At 35.3% G+C, this 21,638-nt stretch overlaps 1 protein-coding gene across 2 annotated transcripts in view; it reads right to left on the bottom strand.

Moving 5' to 3' along the window:
• ACBD6 (acyl-CoA binding domain containing 6) overlaps positions 1-21,638 on the bottom strand; it is a 205,521-nt gene that overhangs the window by 93,829 nt on the left and 90,054 nt on the right. For both annotated transcript variants that reach the window (XM_040263863.1, XM_040263864.1), the window contains exon 6: positions 12,708-12,797. In XM_040263863.1, coding sequence (XP_040119797.1) covers positions 12,708-12,797 — 90 coding nt within the window. The remainder of the gene's footprint in view (positions 1-12,707; positions 12,798-21,638) is intronic.

Genomic DNA, 21,638 nt, shown 5'->3' with positions numbered 1-21,638 from the left:
ACTGAAGCTGAGATGATTCATCACTAGAAGTCAATACTGCAAGAAATATTAAAGTTCTCCAGGCAAAAGAAAAATGATACCAGATAGAATCAGGAAATCGCAAGAAGTAAAAGAGCATTAGAAAGGGTAGATATGTGAATAATGATAAAAGATTACTGACTAATGCAAAAACAGTATCTTGTTAGGAAAGTAGAAAATAGAGAAGCAAAAATATATCATGTATAATGTAATACAATTACAGCAACACAAGCTAGAAAAAAATAAACAGAATTAAACCATTTTAAGATTTTTCATAGTGTTCAGGGTATGACAAAAGTATTAATTTAAGGTAGACTATAATAAGTTAAGGGACTGTTTTGTAATTTCTATCATGGCCACTAAAAGTGAATCTATTAAAGAATAACAAATAAGCAATAAAAAAGGTAAAATGATATAATAAAAATACTTGACAAATACAAAAGAACCTTGGAAAGGAAAAACAGAAAGACAAAAAGCAGGTGAGACAAATTAAAAAAAAACACAAAAATGGTAAACTTAAACAGAACTGTATCAGTAATTACATTAAATGTAAATAAATATTAAAAGATAAAGATGATCACACTGGATTAAAACCAGGACCCAAGTACATGCTATTTATAACAAACACACTTAAAATATAAAGACATAATGTTAATAGATTGAATTGTATAAACCACCCCACCCCCTGCCGTGCATATATTTAGGCCCTAACCACCAATGTGACTGTATTTGAAGAAACTGTAGTGGAAATTAAAAAAAAAAGATTTTGAATAGAACATAATAATTTGCTACATGCATTTAAAATGATGCATAAGAAAAATTTATACTTCTAAGTACACCTATTAGAATAGTTGGAAATAAATTATCTAAGCTTCCATGTCAAGAGGCCAGAAAAAGAAGAGCATATTAGATCCAAAGAAAGTAGAAGGAAAGAATAAAGAGCAAAAATCAATGCAGACACCAAATATAAAATGGAGACAATCAACAAAGCTAAAAGTTCATTCTCTGAAATCATCAATAAAGTTGATAAACCCTTAGCAAGAATAATCAGTAAAAATATAAATTATCAGTATCAGAAAAATTTTAAAAAGAGATCACTATATACTCTAGAGATATTATAATGATAGCAAGAGGATATTATGAATAATTTTAGGTCAGTCTTTTATAACTTAAGATGAAATAGACAAATTCTATGAAAAACCCTGACTTATTAAAACTGACCTCTATATAAAATGTGAACAGTCTTGGATCACTAAAAGAAATTGAGCCTATAATTTAAAGCCTCTGGGTTCAGAAGGCCTCATTAAAAAAATTCACCTATGTATCAATTATAGTGTTTGTTATTATATTTTTTATAGTTTTAAAAATCATTATTCTAAAGGTGTTATTTTTCCTGTGTGTATTTGTATAATTTATTACTATTTACTGGTATTGACATTTTCCCACTTGGATGTAGTATGTATGTATCTGTATATGTATGTGTGTGTGTATGTATGACTTATTATTATTTACTTATTGTTGTTGTTGTTCAGTTGCCCAGTTGTGTCCAACTCTTTGTGACCCCATGGACTGTAGCACGTTAGGCCTCTCTGTCCCTCACCACCTCCTGAAGTTTGCCCAAGTTCATGGTGGTGGCATCCAACTATCTCATCGACTGATGCCCTCTTCTCATTCTGCCCTCAACCTTGCCCAGCATCAGGGACTCTTCCAGTGAGTCAGCTGTTCGCATCAGATGACCAAAATACTGGAGTTTCAGCTTCAGCATCAGTCCTTTCAGTGAATATTCAGGGTTGATCTCCCTTAAGATTGACTGGTTTGATCTTCTTGCTGTCCAAGGGACTTTCAGGAGTCTTCTCCAGCATCACAGTTCAAAGGCATCAATTCTTTGGCGTTCTGCCTTCTTTACGGTCCAGCTCTCACAATTGTATATGACCCTTGGGAAGACTATAGCCTTGACTATACGGACCTTTGTGGGCAGAGTAATATCTCTGCTTTTCAATGCGCTGTTTAGGTTTGTCATAGCTTTCCTGCCAAGAAGCAGATGTCTTCTGATTTCATGCCTGCAGTCACCCTCTGCAGTGATTTTAGAGCCCAAGAAGGGGAAATCTGTCACTCCTTCCACCTTTACCCGCCTCTATTTGCCATGAAGTAATGAGGCCAGATGCCATGATCTTAGTTTTTTTAATATTTAGTTTTAAGTCAGGTCTTTCACTCTCCTCCTCCACCCTCATCAAGAGGCTCTATTTCCTCTTTGCTTTCTGCTATTAGAGTGGTATCATCCACACATCTGAGGTTGTTGTTGTTTCTCCCGCCTATCTTGATTCCAGCTTGTAACTCATCCAGCCTGGCATTTCTCATGATGTGCTCAGCATATAGATTAAACCAACAGGGTGACGGCAGACAGCCCTGCTGTATTCCTTTCTCTATTTATTTTACTACTTAATTTACTTATTACCTACTGACATTTTACCACTTGGATGAAATGTAGAAACCTTATTCCATTAAAGTCCTTTTACTTTCCTCCCTTTATAATAGCATTCATCCTGTTTGGTGTTTGCTGAGCAAACCTAGACTTGTGATTTGGTGTGTATTGTATCATTAATTTGAAAAATGGCCAGTCATTCTAATATTTTTTCTGCTCTATTCGCTCTTCTTCTGATATTCCACTTACATGTATGTTACACCCTATGAAATTGTTCAAAATGTCTCAGAAATGCTCTTTTTATTTTTTTTCATTCGTTTTTCTTTGTGCATGTCAGTTTTGTAAGTTTTCACTAACATATCTTCAGGTTCACTGATTCTTTCCTCAGTTGTGTACAGTCTACTGAAGAGCCTAGCAGAAAAAGATCTCTAGTCTTTCTCATTCTGTTTTTTAATTCTTTGCACTGTTCATTGAAGAAGGCCTTCTTATCCCTCCTTGCTGTTCTCTGGAACCTGCATTCAGATGGGTATATCTTTCCCTTTCTCCCTTGTTTTTCACTTCTCTTCTTTCCTCAGCTATTTGTAAAGTGCCCTCAGACAACCACTTTGCCTTCTTGCATTTCTTTTTCTTTGGGATGGTTTTGGTCACTGCCTCCCATACAATGTTATGAACCTCCATCCACAGTTGTTCACGTACTCTGTCTACCAGATCCAATTCCTTGAATCTATTCATGACTGCCACTGTTTGGTTACAAGGGATTTATTTATACCTGAATGGTCTAGTGGTTTTCCCTACTTTCTTCAATTTAAGCCTGAATTTCGAAACGAGGAGCTCATGATCTGAGCCACAGTCACCTCTAGGTCTTGTTTTTGCTGACTGTATAGAGCTTCTCCATCTTCAGCTGCAAAGAATATAATCAATCTGATTTCAGTATTGATCATCTGGTGATGCCTATGTGTAGAGTCATCTTTTGTGTTCTAGGAAGAAGGTGTTTACTATGACCAGTATGTTCTCTTGGCAAAACTCTGTTAGCCTTTGCCCTGCTTCATTTTGTACTCCAAGGCCAAACTTGCCTGTTCCTCCAGGTATCTCATGACTTCCTATTTTTGCATTCTAATCTCCTATGGTGAAAAGGACTTTTTTTTTTTGGTGTCATTCTAGAGATCTTGTAGGTCTTCATAGAACTCATCAACTTCAGCTTCTTTGACATTAGTGGTTGGGACATGGACCTGGGTTACTGTGATGTCAAATGGTTTGCCTTGGAAATGAACCAAGATCATCCTGTCATTTTTGAGACTGCACCCACGTACCACATTTTGGACTCTTGTTGACTATGAATGGAGGGCTACTCCATTTCTTCTAAGGGATTCTTATCTACAGAAAATAATGGTCATCTTAATTAAATGCATCTATTCCCGTCCATTTTAGTTCACTGATTCCTAAGATGTCAGTGTTCACCTTTGCCATCTTCTGCTTGACCACATCCAATTTACCTTAACTCATGGACCTAACATTCCAGGTTCCTATGCAATATTTTTCTTTACAGCATCAGACTTTACTTTCATTAGCAGACACATCCACAACTGTGTGTTTTTCCACTTTGGCCCAACTGCTTCATTCTTTCTGGAGCAATTAGTAATTGCCCCCCACTCTTCCTCAGTAGCATCCTGGACACCTTCTGACCTGTGGGGCTTATCTTCTCGTATCAAATGAAACATCTGGATATCCATATGTAAAAGAATGAAGTCAGCCTCCTCTCTTACATCATATACAACTAATTCAAAATGAATCAAAGACCTAAATGTAAGAGATAACACTATAAAACTATTAGAAGGAAAAGGCTTAATCACTATGATCTCTAACAAGTCAATCATTTCTTGGAAACAACACCAAAAACACAACAAAATTTAAAAATAGATAAATTAGGTTTCATCAAAATTAAAAATTTTGTGTTTTCAAAGGATATTATTAAGCAAGTGAAATGACAATTCACTGAATGGAAGAAAATATTTATGTGCAATAATGTACTAAATGTCTTTAAAAATACACACACACACGTATTATGTAAGTAGAGCAAATAAAGAAGGAAAGGCACTCAAAATTTACAGAGGAGAGGATAAGGGCTTGGGCTTTAGAACCAAAACGACATTTTCAAGCCTAGACTTTATCACCTTACTAGCTCTATGACTTCTGTTTCTTTATCACTAAAATGCAGGTAATAATACTCCTACATTATAGGATTGATGTGGTGACGATACATAAAATGCCTGGTACACGGTAAATACTAAAAAGCTGTTTTATATCTTACCCCTCCCCCCCCACACATAATAGAATCACAGATGGTTTTATTTATATGCTTTTGTGCCTCCTCACCCTCCCCTCCTGAATTCAAATCTATAGAGTTTGGAATCTATCCTATAAGCAATGCAGTCATTAGAGAGTTTTGAGTAGGTCAGCGACATAATAAATAGTAGCCTTAGAAGGGCTGTGTTAGCAGCAATATGCCTGGTGAACTTGGGAAAGAGCAGACTTGGCCAAGAACCAGGAGGACAGCCCTGAGGTAGTGGGGCTACTTCAGCATTTTAAGCCCTACAACACTGGGATAAACCTAGAATGGTCACTATCCCCATTCTTTAAAATTTATATATATATGTATATATTTCCCATTTATTTCATAAAACCACATAGGCATATAGAATTTCTTTTTTTCAGGCTTACTCATTCTTTCATTTCACAAGTATTCTTTTTTAAAATTGAGATATAATTGACATATAACATTTGTTTTAGGTATACAACAATGATTCAGTTTTTGTATCTATTACAAAATGGTCACCACAATAAATTTGGTTGAATCTCATATTTTCAAAATTTTCTTTAACACACAGTCACCAAAGTATTCTGTGGAAGGGCATGTTGCTCCATGCCATTGTGTAAGTCCTAAGTCCATGTAATTTATACACCACAAAGTCCCCAGGCATTTCAGTAACACTCAAAATATTCGCCTTTTGAATTGCTTAATACCCAGTACAGAGTGCAGACACTTAATACCATCAGTGCTCCTCCTCTCCCAACCCCACTTCTTTCTTTCACGTTACTTTACCATAAATCTGAGAAGTCTAGAAATAAATCTTTAGCATTCAGATACTTTCAAATGTGCTTTTAGAGTAGTTTTAATCTTTCTTCAGGACTTAAAGATCAAATTTACTCAAGAGGTCTGAGGGGTACACGTGTGTGTATTTAACCTATATCCTAATCTCAAATGTGGTTATGAACCCAACTTCCAGAGCTGAACTAAAAATCAATACCAAGCAGTGGAAAACTGCGTACATAATACTGCCAGGTAACAAATGAAATCTATAAAGGATCTTTCTCAGAAATAAAATTAAAAGATTCAATTCCATCAGAGTCACAGAATGTAGAAACTGCAGGGCAATAAAAGTATATATGAGATATACTGAAAGGTAAAAATGACAGGAAAACACAGAGTAGACATTGACATATCTTTAATTACTACTCCGTTTCAGGCTAATGGTAAAAATTAGTCTTCAGATACTTGATAACATCAGCCTGTCTCTGCTGAGTTAGTACCAAGATCTGTAGCCAAGCAAATACTTCTAATAAAATTGATTTTCCTTTTTGGCAACCAATAGACCAGTCAATAATAATGTTGTTTAAGAAAGATTGAGTCATGAGGGAGATGAACATTTCCTTCCATTACTATGTTTGTATTGTCTATATTTGAAAAGAGTTTTCAATAAGGAAACCAAAGAAGAAATTACAAGGGGAAAGCTATTTTGAGAGCAAATCTCCAAAAGCCCTCTGATTTGGAAGCATGTTAGCAACCCAAGCTGACAAAGCCAAAAGCAGTCCCTTAACTGAAGCTAGATCATATGGAGTAGGACTGTCAATAACAAAGGAAAACCAAGGCTAGGAACAACACAAAGTGGTCATATGATGATGAAGAGGGCAAGGAAAGGCATACAGTCCTAACTTATTCACCCTAAAAAGCTACATGGAACTTTTACTTTGCACTGAAGTTTAGTGTTAGGTAAAGAGTATTCTATAAAACCACATATGGCAGTTTTTTATATTGTTTGTCTTATAATACTCAAACAAATAGAATACAAGAAACCCACATGCAAAAATCTCAGCCTATGCCTAAACTGGGGACACTTTCATCTAAAATACTATCCCTGACCATCCAAACCAAATTAAAGACATGAGTGCACCAATAAGTTTTTGTTTTGGTGGTAACTGGGGGAAGCAAGGGTTAGAAAGACAATTTCAAAGCTCACACAGAGAAACAGACAAGCAAAAATAATGAGAAATATTCTGAATAAGTAATTAAGTAATCTGTCCTGCCAGGTATGAAAGCATATTTTGAAGCTACAGTATTTAAAGCAGCATAGCACAAGTATGTGAGCAGAAAAAGTAAGCAACAGAAGAACAGCTAGAAATATGGTGAAATTCATAGATAAGTAAGAATATAAAAAGAAGACACTTTAAATCAGCAGAGAAAAGATTATTCAATAAACATTATTGGAACTGGCTAATCATCTGGACAAAAATAAAATTCCTATTACATACATGTGATCCTAATTCTAGATGGATCACAGAAATCATGAAGTGATAACAAGTATTAGAAGAAACATTTTAATAATTATTATATCACAAAGAAAGAGTTAATTTTCCTTAGTACATAAAAGTTCTGAAACAAAGGAGAAAGAATTTTTTTAAACTAGTTGTTTGCATTTTTTGAGTTTTTCCCTTTGTACATATACAACCTACAAAGAAAAAAAGTGAAATATATATGGCCTAAGGTTATGACTTGGATCTATGACTCAAAGCTAGGGAACTAGCCCAAGAAGAATGCACACAAGTCTAATGGGAAAAAAACATTTCTTCTAATAAAATAACAAGAAAACCCAAAGGTTCTGGTAAATTCTTAGGCCTTTTCTGGTTCTCATGATTTATTTTTCTAACATTCTGTCAGCTTCTTTATAAGCTGATATTACTTTATTCAATATGTACTGAGCAACATCTATATGTCAGACATCCAGGGTACTGGAGACAACCATACTCTAGTAGTTGTATATGGTGGTGCTGAGGATATAGACATGTACACGATGAATTACAATACACGGTGACTGCATTGTGGTAGCTCTTTGATGAGCTTAAGAACAGGGAGCGATAAGAGACAGTGGAGGTGTCTATCTGGGCAGAGTGAAGGAAGGCTTCCTGGAGGAAATGATATGTAAAATTAGGCCTAGGAGGCAGAATGAAAAAGAGAGAAAACAGTATCTAAAAAGCCCAACAGGTGAGCAACATGTCAAATTCTTCAGAATCAGTGAAACTTATTGTAGCAGGGATGGTGCATAAGCTAGGAGTGTGCTGAGAAATAAGTGGAGAAGTAAGCAAAGCCCAAATCATGAAGGGCTTCACAGGACAAATCACATTTAGATTTAATTTTAGAGCAATAAAAGAAAACAAGAGAAATATTTGCAAATTAGCATCTTAAAAAGTCTCTCCAGATGAAAAGTGGGAAATACATCTAAGAACATCAAGATCAGAAGCAAGGATATGGTGGCTGCTGGCAATGTTGAAATAGAGAAGCAGGTAGATTTGAGATATACTTAGGAGACAGAACCTAGAGGACTTCAGTGGATGTGAAAATGAGAGAAAAATCAAGGCTGATTCCTAGGACACTGGGTGGATGTTGGGGCCAGTTACTGGGTGAGGATGGGAGTGGTAGTTGAGATTAAGCTCAGTGGTGGTGCTAGTGGTAAAGAATGCCTGCCAGTGCAGGAGAGGCACAAGACGTGGGTTTGATCATTGGGTCAAGAAGATCCCCTGGAGGAGGAAATGGCAAGCCACTCCAGTATTCTTGCCTGGAGAATTGTATGGACAGAGGAGCTTGGTGGGCAACAGTCCATAGGGTCGCAAAGAGTCAGACACAACTGAGCATGCACTGCAAGTTCAGTGTTAGATATTGCAAGTTTTAACTGTCTGAGAAGACAAGAAGAAATACACATTGGTGCAACTACTGGCTGAGATACATATTGTTGATAAAGATTTCTTCTATTTTGTCTGTGAGATAGGAGAAAATGTGAGAATAAGAAAGACCATTAAGACATGCCAGCCAAAATTAAAGATTGATACCATCATTTTTGATAATATCAGGGATGTGTGATTTTGTTTTCCTAGCTTTGCCTAGAGCCAAAATGTAGATTATAGAAGGCAGGCAACTGGATTAATCAGAATTAAAGTTTTGCCAGATGGTTACCATAGCTGAAAAATAGGGAATTGGAATGAAGTTGAACACAGTAACAGCATGAAAGTGGACAAATGAGCTAAAATGGAAGAAGTAATCAGTCAAGGCAGTAGGGATTTCCATAAGGTCAAATAAGATTTAGAGTGAAATGAATTGGAGAGGTTAGAACCAAATATTTCAGACTTGATTAAAAGTTCAGGGTGAGGTCATGGGCTAAAGTGGAATGGATGTACATGACAACAAATATGAAAAGGAAAAGCATTTTATATCTGACATACTAAATTAAGAAGCAAACTCCTGAATAAGACATGGATGCCCACTTTCACTATTTTATTCAACATAGTACTAGAAGACCTAGAGCAATTAGGCAAGAAAATGAAATAAAAGACATCAAAACTGGAAAGGAAGAAGTAAAAATATGTTCATAGACAACATATCTTATATGCAGAAAATCTTTAAGCTTCCACAAAAAGCTGTTAGAGCTATTAAGGAAATTCAGCAAAGTTGCAGGACATAAAATCAACACACAAAAATTGGTTGCATTTCTAAACACTAACAATGAATAATCAGAAAGTGAAATTTAGAAAAGTTTCTTTACAGTAGTGTCAAAAAAGAATGAAATATTTAGGAATAAACCAAACCAAAGAGGCAAAAGAATTGTACACTGAAAATTATAAAATAGTTTTGAAATAAATTCTCTAATTTATTAGAGTCACTCACAAATAAAGAAAAGTCATTCCATGGAAGACTTAACCACTGTTAAAATGACAATATGAGTATCCCTGCTTTTAAAAGTCTGCTTTATACCACTTCACTTTACTAAAGACCTACCTTAGTACCTGGTTTTGCTAACCAAAAAAAAAAAAAGAAAGAAATCTAGAGGACTTTTGCTTTTACAAAAAAAAGGCAAAAAGCAAGCTGAGCACTCAGTGTTTGTCTTGCAGCTGGCACTGTAGAGGAGTGTGCCCTCTGAGCGCCAAGAGTGGTGCTCCTTCTCCTTCTCCAGCAACTATACTCTGCATCTCAGCACGAAGCCACCTTAACTTTTACCTGTGCCAGCATCAGTGCTTTATCTCAGTTTATTCTGTGCATGCATTAGCAAGATGTGTCCTAAGGTAACTGCTTTTTTGCTTTCCATCATTTTGACTTACAAAAGGTTTCATTCTTCGCTTTACTTTCAGGGAACAGGGGAAAGCTGTACTCCCAAATTGATCTACAGATTCAATGCCAGCTCTATCAAAACCCCAATGACTTTTTTGTAAAAAGAGAAAAATCCATCCTAAAATTCACATGGAAACACAAAGGACTCAGAACAGCCAAAAGTCTTGAAATAGAAAAACAAGTTGGAAGTCTCACATTTCCTAATTTCAAAATTTACTACAAACCAGTGCAGTACTGGCATAAAGACAAACATATAGACAAATGGAATAGAATGGAGATCCCAAACTCTTGCATATATGGTCACGTGGTTTTTGACAAGGGTGTTAGGACCATTCAGTGAAGAAGGACAGTCTTTTCAACCTATGAATGGCACTGGGAACACTGAAAGTGCACAGGCAAAAAAAATGAAGCTGGACCCTTAGGTTACCTTTGACTCAAAACGAGTCAAAAAACAGAGCTAGAATTATAAAGCTCTTAAAGACAATATGGGGGAAAAAACTTCATGACATGGCATTTGGCAATGACTTCTTGGATATGACACCAAAAACACAGGCAACAAAAGGAAAAATAGATAAAGTGAACTTCCTCAAAATTTTAAGCTGCTGTGTATCAAAGGACACTATTAGCAGCAGCATGCAAGACCACCCACAGAATAAGAGAAAATATCTGTAAACTGTGTATATGACAAGGGACTGATATTCAGAATATCTGAGTCAGAAAGATCCCCTGGAGAAGGAAATGGCAACCTACTTCTGTATTCTTGTCTGGGAAATCCCATGGACAGAGGAGCTTGGCAGGCTACAGGTCCATGGAGTCGCAGAGTCAGACACGACTGAGTGCCTAACACACTTTACAACTTAACAATAAAAAAACCCCAAACAACCCAATTAAAGAGTGGGCAAAGGACATGAACAGACATTTCTCCAAAGAAGATGAACGTATGGCCAATATTAACTGGTCAACATTAATAATGTTCAACATCATTAATCATTAGGAAAATGCAAATCAAAACCACAATGAGATATCACTTCACATCCACCAGGATGGCTAATATAAAAAATACAGAAAATAACAAGTGTTGGTAAGGATGTGGAGAAACTGGAATATCTGTGCATTGCTGATGGGAAGGTAAAATGGTGCAGCCACTGTGGAAATGGTATGGTGATTCTCAAAACATTAAAGAATTACCATATGATCCAGCAATTCTACTTCTGGGTATATACTCAAAAGAAGTGAAAGCGAAGACTCAAAACAAATATTTGCTACTCATATTCACAGAAGTATTAATCACAATAGCCAGAAGGTGAAAGTAACCTGAATGTCTGTAGATGGATATTTGGATAAAAAAAAATATGGTATATACATACAATGCAACATTATTGAGTTTTAAAAAGGAAAAAAATTCTGCCACATGGTACAACATGGATGAACCTTGAAGACATTATGCTAAATGAAATAAGCCAATCACAAAAAGACGGATACTGTATGATTCTACTTATATGATGTATCTAGAGTAGTCAAATTCATGAAGAGAGAGAGTAGAATGGTGGTTGCTAGGGTTATGGGGGGGGCGGGGGAATGGGGAATTAGTTATAAGTACAGAGTTTCTAGGAGTGCATGGTAAATCTTAATAATCATGAATTTGGCAATTGTTTCTTAGGTATGACACCAAAAGCACAACCAAACAAAGAAAACAGATATGCTGAACTTCATCAAAATTGAAAACTTTATGTGCACCACAGGACACTATCGAGAAAGTGAGAAGACAACCCACAGAAAGGGAAAAGATATTTGCAAACCATACATCTGATAATGCTTTAAGGTCCAGAATATAAGAACTTTTACTTCTTAAATATAAAAAAGCCCCTCAGTTTAAAAAAGGGCAAAACACTTGAATAGACATTTTTCCAAAGAAGAAGACAAGCTGTTAACAAGTACATGAAAAAATATTCACTAGGGAAATGCAAATACAAATCATACTATGATGAGATCACTGCACCCCACTAGAATGGCTATTAAACAAGAAAATAACGAGTATTGGTGAAGAAGTGGAAATACTCAAACACTCATGCATTGTATTGCTGGTGGGAATGTAAAATTGTGTGGCTCCTGTAGAAAACAGTTTGGAGGTTCCTCAAAAAGTTAAACATCAAATTACCATATAGGAAATACTCCTCCTAGGTACAGAACCAATAGAACTGAAAACAAGTTTCGAAAAAAAAATGTATGCAAATTGTTCATAGCAATTATTCACAATTGCCAAAAGGTGAAAACAACTCAATTATCCATCAGTTGATGAAGGATAAAATGTGTTCTATACATACAACAGAATATTACTTAGTCATAAAAAGGAAAGAAGTGCAATTACCTGCTACAACATGGATAATCTCTGAAAACATGCCAAGTGAAAGAAGCCAGAGACAAAGGCCACATATTTTATGATCCCATTTATATGAAATATCCAGAATAGGCAGATCCATTGGAACAGAAAGATTAGTTGTTGCTAAGATCTGGAATGGAAGGGAAATAGGGAGTGCCAACTTAACGGGTACAAACTGTCCTTGTCCTGGGGTGATGAAAATGTTAGGACAAGGCAGTAGCGATGGCTACACATTGTTAAATGTATTAATGCCACTGGACTGCACACTTTAAAACTGTTAATATGGTAAATTTTACTTTATATAGATTTTACCTCATTTTTTAAAATGTTTCCTTTTCATCACTCTTCAGTTCAGTTCAGTGGTCAAACAGGAGATGACAAGAGTGAACATCGGCATTCTAGGAATCAGCGAACTAAGATGGACTGTAATGGGTGAATTTTCTCATCGCTCTTACCTGACAGTTAACATCAGCTCTATATTGCAGCAAGACTGTGACTAGTTCCTTATGTCCTCGATCACAAGCCCAGTGGAGTAGAGTTCTGCCCTAAAACACAGAAAGGACAAACGAATTTGTTAATCCAGTTGTGGGCCATACAAAAGACATAAAGTCTTAAGAAAGATACAGAAATAAGTAAAAATATAGGTTAACTATTCTAAGAATGATTCATATAAAATGTTCTATGGGAAAAGCAGTAAATGAAAACAATAGGATTTCCTGAGTTGTACTTTGGGGATCTGTTAGATACTAGCCCAGTGACTTTCTTCAGACTCATCAGTTTCTTTATCCACAGAGTGGGGATAAGGTTAATACTAACAACAATAATACCAGGAATATTTATTGAATGTATGAACTACACGATAACACTTTGTAAATTTTAAAGTACTTTGATGAAATGAAAGAGATTAATTTTAAATTATTATGTTTACTTTTGGTGAAGCAACTCTTATGAATTAAAAAAAAGGTACTTAAACCTAGGTAGAGATCATAATCTGAATGTAATATATCTAAATTTACTCGTTTATTCCATAAAATGCAAGAAAATGTAATCACAAGCATTTCCCCTTCATAGCCCAAATTTACACCCTGAAATACCCCCCAAACATAAGTACAAGTCTACTAGCATTTAACTTCAAATGTTGGCCGTGAACCACTTGTACAACAGAACAGACAGTTAACTGTTAGGAGGCAGCGTACTAACTATTACACAATTTTAACTATTGGCCACCAAAGACAAACACTGTCGATGTGTTAATTCTTTTCTCTACTGTCAGAAAATCTTGGCTTAGTTAACAAAAGGAGACTAATTGGTCCAAAGAATAAACAAAACCCCCAAAGCTAAGGGCTTTTCTGAAGAAATGAGTGATTATGGCTTAACACTACTTTTTGAGGGTAGTAGTGATGTTGTCATTTTTAAAAGAATGGAATGTTTTTTCACATTAAGTTGAAATCCCTGCTTTATGTCATTTTAGAAAAGATTTAAACAGATATAAGCTAGGACAAAGGGGACTTAAAAGTAAAAAGCACCTTTGAAGAAAGCTTTTCTTAACCCACTAACATTCTTCATCTTTCAGACTCTCTTCACATACCTATTCGTTCAACTAATTAACAAGGAGCTATTCTTGAAAAAAACAAACAACAAAAACCCAAAGTAAGACAACTTCTTCCTTAAAAATCGTCCTTTCCTTTTTCTTTCATTTGCTCAATTTATTTTTACTTACCTGTGAATATGTTTTGTATGCAAAATGCAAAGGGAAGCAGAAAAATTTTAAATGTGGGCAAATCAGTCACACTTTATTGTAACAGCAAAACCACTTAGTTAATTATCAGTTCAGAGCCCACTAATAATTTTTTTAAATGGAGACAATTCTAAAAGCCAAACAAAAAATGTATTGTTGATAGAGAACAGTGTTGCCTGTGTTAAATGTTCCCCAGCTCTAATATGTACTGATTTACTGTTACTGGGGAACTCATTTTAAAACCCTCCATATGAATAATTAGATATTCTAATTTGATTCTCAGAACAAATACCAATGTGTAAAGAATTTTATAATTCAATATAACTGTTTCATAGCTTTTACACTAAAATAATTAGGTAAAATGTCAAAGTCTGTATTATTTTTAGTTCTAATTTTAAGGGTACATTTTATGGCTATCAAATCATGAACAAGAATCACCATATAGTTAAAATGACGTGTGACAGACTTACATAGGGCACCTACCAGAACTACCTAATAGTTAAGTAAGAAAACATAATATATCTAGTATTTTTACTGGAAGATGTACAGATAATTTCTATTTCCCAACAAGATTCCTGACTTAACTTAGGTTTAACCCAATAGGGTTCCACTGATTAATGCTTAAATATAAATCCTTAGCTGTTTCGGTGCAGAAGCAGACAAGCAACACATTTTACTGTTAATGGGGAGTTATATTTTAAATTTTCCATGTGTGGTGCCAAAAATTTACTTTAGGGAAACACCTATGACTGGACCTCAGTAGTGATTTTCACATTGGAGATATTTTCCAGAAGGGTGGCACTCGTATAGCAATGTTTTAAGGAGGACGATGTGCTCTCAGACATTTACACTCTGCTTTTTAACAGGTTTTTTGACCTGCAGTGTAATTAATTTTTGTAACGCATTATTTTAATGGTACACTAATTAACCTTGAATTAGAATGAATTCTCTGACAATGACTTTCTACAGAAGTGCTGAAGAGAGCTACATTAAGACCACCTAATGATTAATATTTTTATGCAATATTAAGTTCAAAAACAAGAGCAGGATTAAATATACTTGTAAATAAGCATACATAAAATAAACCAGGCTTTGGAATTTTTGCCTTCAAAAGCTCCTGCACTTAAATGAACAAAGACCAGCATAACCAGGTAGCTGTATGCGATAACTCTTTACTTCTTCACATTACAGAGGTCCTGTAATCATACTGTACTTTGAGATTATTGGCTCCAGTAATACATAACCAGGAATTTGCAGAGATGCTATCCTCATAACCCCTACTGATGAAATCAGTAAACAAACACCTGTGGTTCTGTCCTTTTTGTTAACCACAAATATACTTGGACCAATATAGTACAATTTTTAAATTTATTAAATTGAGATACTGGATTCCATAATTTCTTTTCCAGAAGGAAAACCATCAACTAGGTACATATTATATTTGTTTAAAGATTTTATACAAACTTATGAGATATTTTACCTACTTTTATATATAATTGTTTTATCATCTATGTGATATAATCTCTCACAAATTTTCAAGTTAAAATTTATTTTTACTGTTACCACTAAAACTGACAACTGTTTCTTTGCTTTGAGTTTTAATAACTTCTGAAAAAATATCCCAGAAGTATTTAGGATATAAGTGGGGGAAGCCATTATTAAGAGGAATCTTTGTTAGACCACCAGAAGACAATAAGCACTGTTTGGAAAGCTCTGGATATATTCTGGAATTCAAATACAGTAAAACATGGGGTCGGGGGAAGAGAGTTCCTATCTATTAACCAAGGGTGCAAATACCGTCTTACCTCAGACAGATGAATGACTAAAGTGCATTGAGAGTGCAGGGTGGCAGCTAACCTATTAAGTAGTATTACTTTCATACCTTCTGGAAAATACAGATGGGTCTTAATATTTTAAATGCTCCTTTGATATCCTTGGTTACTTGTCCTTAAACCATGAAGAATTTTTAAAATTACATTTTCTCTTGGATATCACAAGTTAAATGAAAAGAGATAGTATTATAAAGTGAATCTTGATGTTCTTATGGTATTTTGAGAATAGATACACCATATATACAGTAGATGAAAACATGGCAAAGATGGTATGTTTAAATTTGTAAGAGTTGCCATTCTATCAAAGATTGTATAGGATGGCAGTGGTGGTTTACTCACTAAGTCAAGTCCGGCTGTTGAGACCCCATGGACTGTAGCCTGCCAGGCTCCTCTGTCCATGGGATTCTCCAGGCAAGAATACTGGATTGGGTTGCTATTTGCTTCTCCAGGGGATTTTCCCGACTCAGGAATTGAACCTGGGTCTCCTGCATTGCAGGCAGATTCTTTACTGACTGAGCTCCAAGGGAAGCCATTGTATAGGATAATACAGTCTAATTACTCAGTGAAATGATAATACAGTGTAATTACTCAGTGAAATACTGTAAACAGGTCAACTTGAATTTCTCTCTCCAAAAAACCTCGGTTTCAATTTACAATTGATTGACTTCAGCTACCAATAACCTGTAATGTCTGTCTCCTCTCTCCTATCCCTATCTTCTACCCTTTGCTGCTGCTGGTAAAGCATCTGGCTACAGGGACAACTACTCCACCTGCCACCACCAGAAACTACACAAAGCCTCCTACTGTCACCTGCCTCTCAAGAGTAAACCAACAGAGTTCTTTCAAAAACTCAGACAGTAGTAGTATCGGGAGGCAGTTTACAGTCTCAAAATGTGACTAGCATGGAAGCTAATACACATTTAAAGTAAGTGAATACTTTATTTTGTTCACTGGCTAGGACCTAAGATAAAAAGAAATGGTGTTGTTGAGCTATCATGGAATTCAGAAGGACTTTAAATATACTACTTTAAAAGATCCCTTTATAAGCATTTACTAAGCCATAAAGGGTCAAGGAGTAAGCAATGGAGATATTACTTCATCCTGTATAAAGTAATAAGTAATCCAGTGATCATAATAAGGTAGCCAGGTGTCATCATAAGACAATGGATAAATACACAATATATTCATGGTCATATGATGGAATATTACTCAGCAATAAAAACGAAGGGAAATACTGATCTATACAATATCAATGACCCAAAAACATTATGTTAAATGAAAGAAGCCTTATACAAAAAAAGAGTACATTTTATGATTTCACCTATAAAGTTCTAGCACAGGCAAAACCAACATATGGTAGAAGAATTAGAAAACAGTGATTACCTTTGTGGGATGAGGAGAAAGAACCAGCTGAGAAGAGGCATGAGGGAATTTTCTAGGGTGACAGTAATGTTCTATATCTTGATAGGAGTTTTGGGTTACATGGGTACATGGGTACAGCAGTTACATGGGTACATGCATTTGTCAATATTAATTGAAAAAAGTGAAAGTGAAGTCTCTCAGTCGAGTCTGACTCTTTGCAACCCTATAGCCCGCCAGGCTCCTTCTCTGTCCATGAGATTTTCCAGGCAAGAATACTGGAGTGGATTGCCATTTCTTCTCCAGGGGATCTTCCCGACCCAGGGATCAAACTCAGGTTTCCCACACTGCAGGCAGACTCTTTACCCTCTGAACCATGAGGGAATACCATATAAAGATTAACTTTTGCAAGTGACTGAAGGAGCTTAATGAAACAGGCTTGAACCCAGGAATCCTGCTTTGCAGGCGGATTCTTTACCAGCTGAGCCACAGAGAAGCCCAAGAATACTGGAGTGGGTAGCCTATTCCTTCTCCAGTGGATCTTCCCAACCAGGAATCGAACCAGGGTCTCCTACATTGCAGGCAGATTCTTTACCAACTGAGCTATCATTGAATATACATTTTACATTAAGAGAAAAACCAGACTAATACTGATTGTTGTTTAAATGATATATATTCTGAAGTATTTAGAAGCAAATGTATTGTCTATAAAATACTCTGAAACACATCCAAAAAAGTAAGATAGATCGACAGATGGATAAAGAGATGGCTAAATACTGATAAAGCAAACATACATAGTAAAATATCAGTGGTAGAATCTAGCGATAGGAAGACATATGCCCACTGTAAAATTCTTTCAACTTTCTGGTATGTGTACAGTTTTTCATAATAAATTGTTGGGAAAAAAATCAAACAAAAATTTGCACACCCACATTCACAGCAGCATTATTCACAATACCCAAAAATATGAAAGCAACCCAACTGTTCATAGATATTTAGATACACAAAATGCAGTATATGCATATAAATATCATTCATTTTTTTTAAGAGGAAGAAAATTTTGACATGTTTTAACATGGATGAGTCTTGAAGACATTATGGTTAGTGAAATAAGTGTCAAATACTTGTGACAGTATGTCATAAGACAGCACATACTGTACGATTCCATTTACATGAAGTATCTAGAGCAGTCAAATTCATGAAGACAGAAAGTCAAATGGTGGCTGCCAGGGAGCTGGGGAAAGGGGAGGAATAGGGAGTTAGTGTTTAATGAGTAGAGTTTCAGTTGGGGAAAATGAAAAAGTCTGAAGAAGTACTAATATAGGCTTGATTTTTAAATGGTGCTAATGCATTTTTCAATTATTAGTGCAAATAAAGAGTTCCTTCAAATTAATGTTAACTACACAACCAAAATAACATATACTCAAGTGTAGAAAATTATTTAAGAGGATACACTTTTACTTCCTTTCTTAAATAAAAGCATAAATTTATCCTCAGTTCACTGACTCTGCCTCTTAGACCTTTTGCTTCTTTGTTAGGTTAATAATGTCAGGTTTTGCCAGATTTTGCATCAGTTTCTCAAGCCAAAAGCAAGTAAATTGTATTCTGACACGAGCCACAAATTTAAAACAAAGCAAGAAAGGAACAGTCAAGAGAAAGGTGACCTTCTTCAAAGTATTTGAAAGAACCTATAAGTATATGGAAAATGGTATAAATCATACCTTCAAAACAACAGAAAAGAAAGAACTAAAGAAGCAGCTCAATAAAAGAGGAATTTGGGGAGCACATTAGGTAAGAAATCTACGGGAAACTAATAAATTGTATAAATGCTTCGGGGGGTACTGATGATAGATACATTGGAATGATGTCATCTAATTTGTCCAAATATTATTACATTGCTACATTTAACAAGTTTAAATTAATATAAAAGTTTAAAATACACACTAATAAGCATGTATTTAGCATCTGCTGATATGACACTGATCTAAGAAACAATGTTTATGACAAGAATAGTGCAGACATAAAATGTGCCTGAATTGATAAGAAATATTCCGTTCATAACAAGTATACTTTACAAATTATTTAAATCAGCCAAGATATTTTCTTGAAAAACCTGTAAATATGTGGCATGTGTGAAGAGTTATATTAATATGACTCAAAAATAAAAATTGAACACCATTTAAAAAATTTTAAAGCTCTTACATTTCTCTTCATATTACCTATACTGCAGTTTTCAAACATTTCTGCAAATCATTAAAAACTTTAATAAAAGTTGTAATATAAATAAAAAATGAGTACACATAACACCATGATGCTATAAACTTGGAACGTGAAACATCTGATATATAGATAGTGTCCTGAAAAGTAAGTATAACTACAAAACTTTTTCTTTTACCTAAAACATAAACAATGTCCTAACTACTGTATCAGTAGGAAACACTATGTACTGAATAATTTTCTCAAATTAGAAATGTATAACTTACTAATAATATATTAGCAGCAATTACAACTTAAATGACACACACCAGGAACTATACTTATACATAATAAAATAATTTCATTATAAAATAGGAATATTTTACTTAAAAAGCATTTTATATATATGTTCATGTGCTATGATAGCTATAGATTCAAATCTAAGCATTTTAGGCAATAATATTTATTTCAATATATGGGGTACAAATATAGCTTATCATATTATGACTATTATTAAATTTCTTTATGTGCTCACAGATTCACTTAAATTCACATTTTAAGTGCAATAAATATAATTTTTAATCATCTTAGGGAAAGACTGAAATTGGGGTGAATCTGCTGGGTGGAAATTTTAAATAAAGTCATACACCATCCCACAGAATCTTAGGCAATCAGTAGTGAAATATCTCAAGTTCAAATATTAGATAGACAAACACCAGAAGAACTAAATGTCCTTTCAAAATTTTAATTGTTACCCAACTTATTGTAGTAGGGAAATGACTTTTTTCTGATAAAGAGGTTAAGTATTTAGCTAGAAAGTTAACTTTAAGATTATATACTTTTAGTCCACCATCAAAGCTTACAAAGTTGTTTCATTTGCTAGAGCTTTAAATGTCATGAAACAGTACCCTTTATTTCATTTAGGATGTTAAGTTTGATTCTAATTTTAAGCTCCCATTTCCCTCATGTTCTAAAATTAATTCATACAAATCCCTGATTAATAATAAAAGGGCTTGCCATCAGTATTCAAAGCCCAGCCTGAGTTGTCATGGCTGAAAGGGCAGAAATCTGCTTGGAGCAATGAGAGAACCCAACTGAATTCAGGGTGTCTCAGTCTATGAATGTGTAAGCACTTCATCTGTTCATGGAAACACAATGTTCTGGCAGGCTGGGGGTGAAGGTAGCTGCATGGGTGACAAACTGGAAGACCTGGGAAACTGTACTGTATCAAAGTCACTAAATGAGGGAAGCAAGGCATTTTACAAGGCTTTCTTTCATTTTCACACATAAAAAACGGCATTGTTTAGTAAGCCATTTGTGTTCTAGACATTTATTTGATCCCTATTACTGCTGTCCAATGATTTCTGCAGAGGTCACATGTGAATTTAACTATTTTATAAAAGAAAGTGTTGCAAGTCAGAGCATAACACTAGCAGGGCTGACTGGAAACTGATTATCCTTCTTAAATCCAGTGGTGAAAAGAACACTCTCTCAGAACTACATTTCACTCTTGTAGACTCAGCAGTTGTATGTATTTGAACAAGTAACGTGAACATAACTGAAGCAGTTCTTGTCTGAAAAAGAAGGATAACCTTTCAGAGCTGTTGTGAAGATAACATGATAAAAAATAATGGAAGTACCTTATAGAGTTGTGAATGTGGTGAAAGTACTCTGTAAACTGTAACCCACACTGTATAAAATAGTCTTATTTGAAAGATGTAAATTCTAATAGGGATCATACAGCACACACACAATCATTTCCAGTTAAAAAGTGACCTTGAAAAGTTAAGTGGACTTCTGGTTTCCAGTTCCACATATAAAGAGCTAGGAAGTTGCCATTCCACCGTAACAACAAACAAAAAGCCGAAGAGACTGAAAAATCAACGATTCTTCTTGGATCCATAAGAGATGGGAGTCTCAGGGGAAACCACTGCCCCTGAGACTAGACAGCGAGAGGTGAGCTCGACAGCCTGGAGCACAGCCTTACAAGTGGAAACCACCCGGGGAGCCAGTCCAGGTAGGAACACCTGGTTATGACTGATAAACCGCCGGAGGCTCAGTGCAGACAACTCTGAGGGTTAAAACTCCAAAGGCATCTACTCAGCTCCTCCAAACACATCCCCCCCCAATAATGTGAGATTTACCTCCAGGAGCATGACCAGGTTCTCTGACAATAAATGTCAGAGAAACATACCCTCATGCTTCAGGTAGGGGAAAGGGAAATGATCCATTCTGAAATAGGCCCTGAAAAGGCCTGCCTT

This window comes from Oryx dammah, unplaced genomic scaffold (assembly GCF_014754425.2).
Source record: "Oryx dammah isolate SB20612 unplaced genomic scaffold, SCBI_Odam_1.1 HiC_scaffold_21, whole genome shotgun sequence".
Lineage (NCBI taxonomy): Eukaryota > Metazoa > Chordata > Mammalia > Artiodactyla > Bovidae > Oryx > Oryx dammah.
The sequence above is the reverse complement of the archived record's forward strand: the minus strand, read 5'-3'. Positions and strand labels throughout refer to the sequence as shown.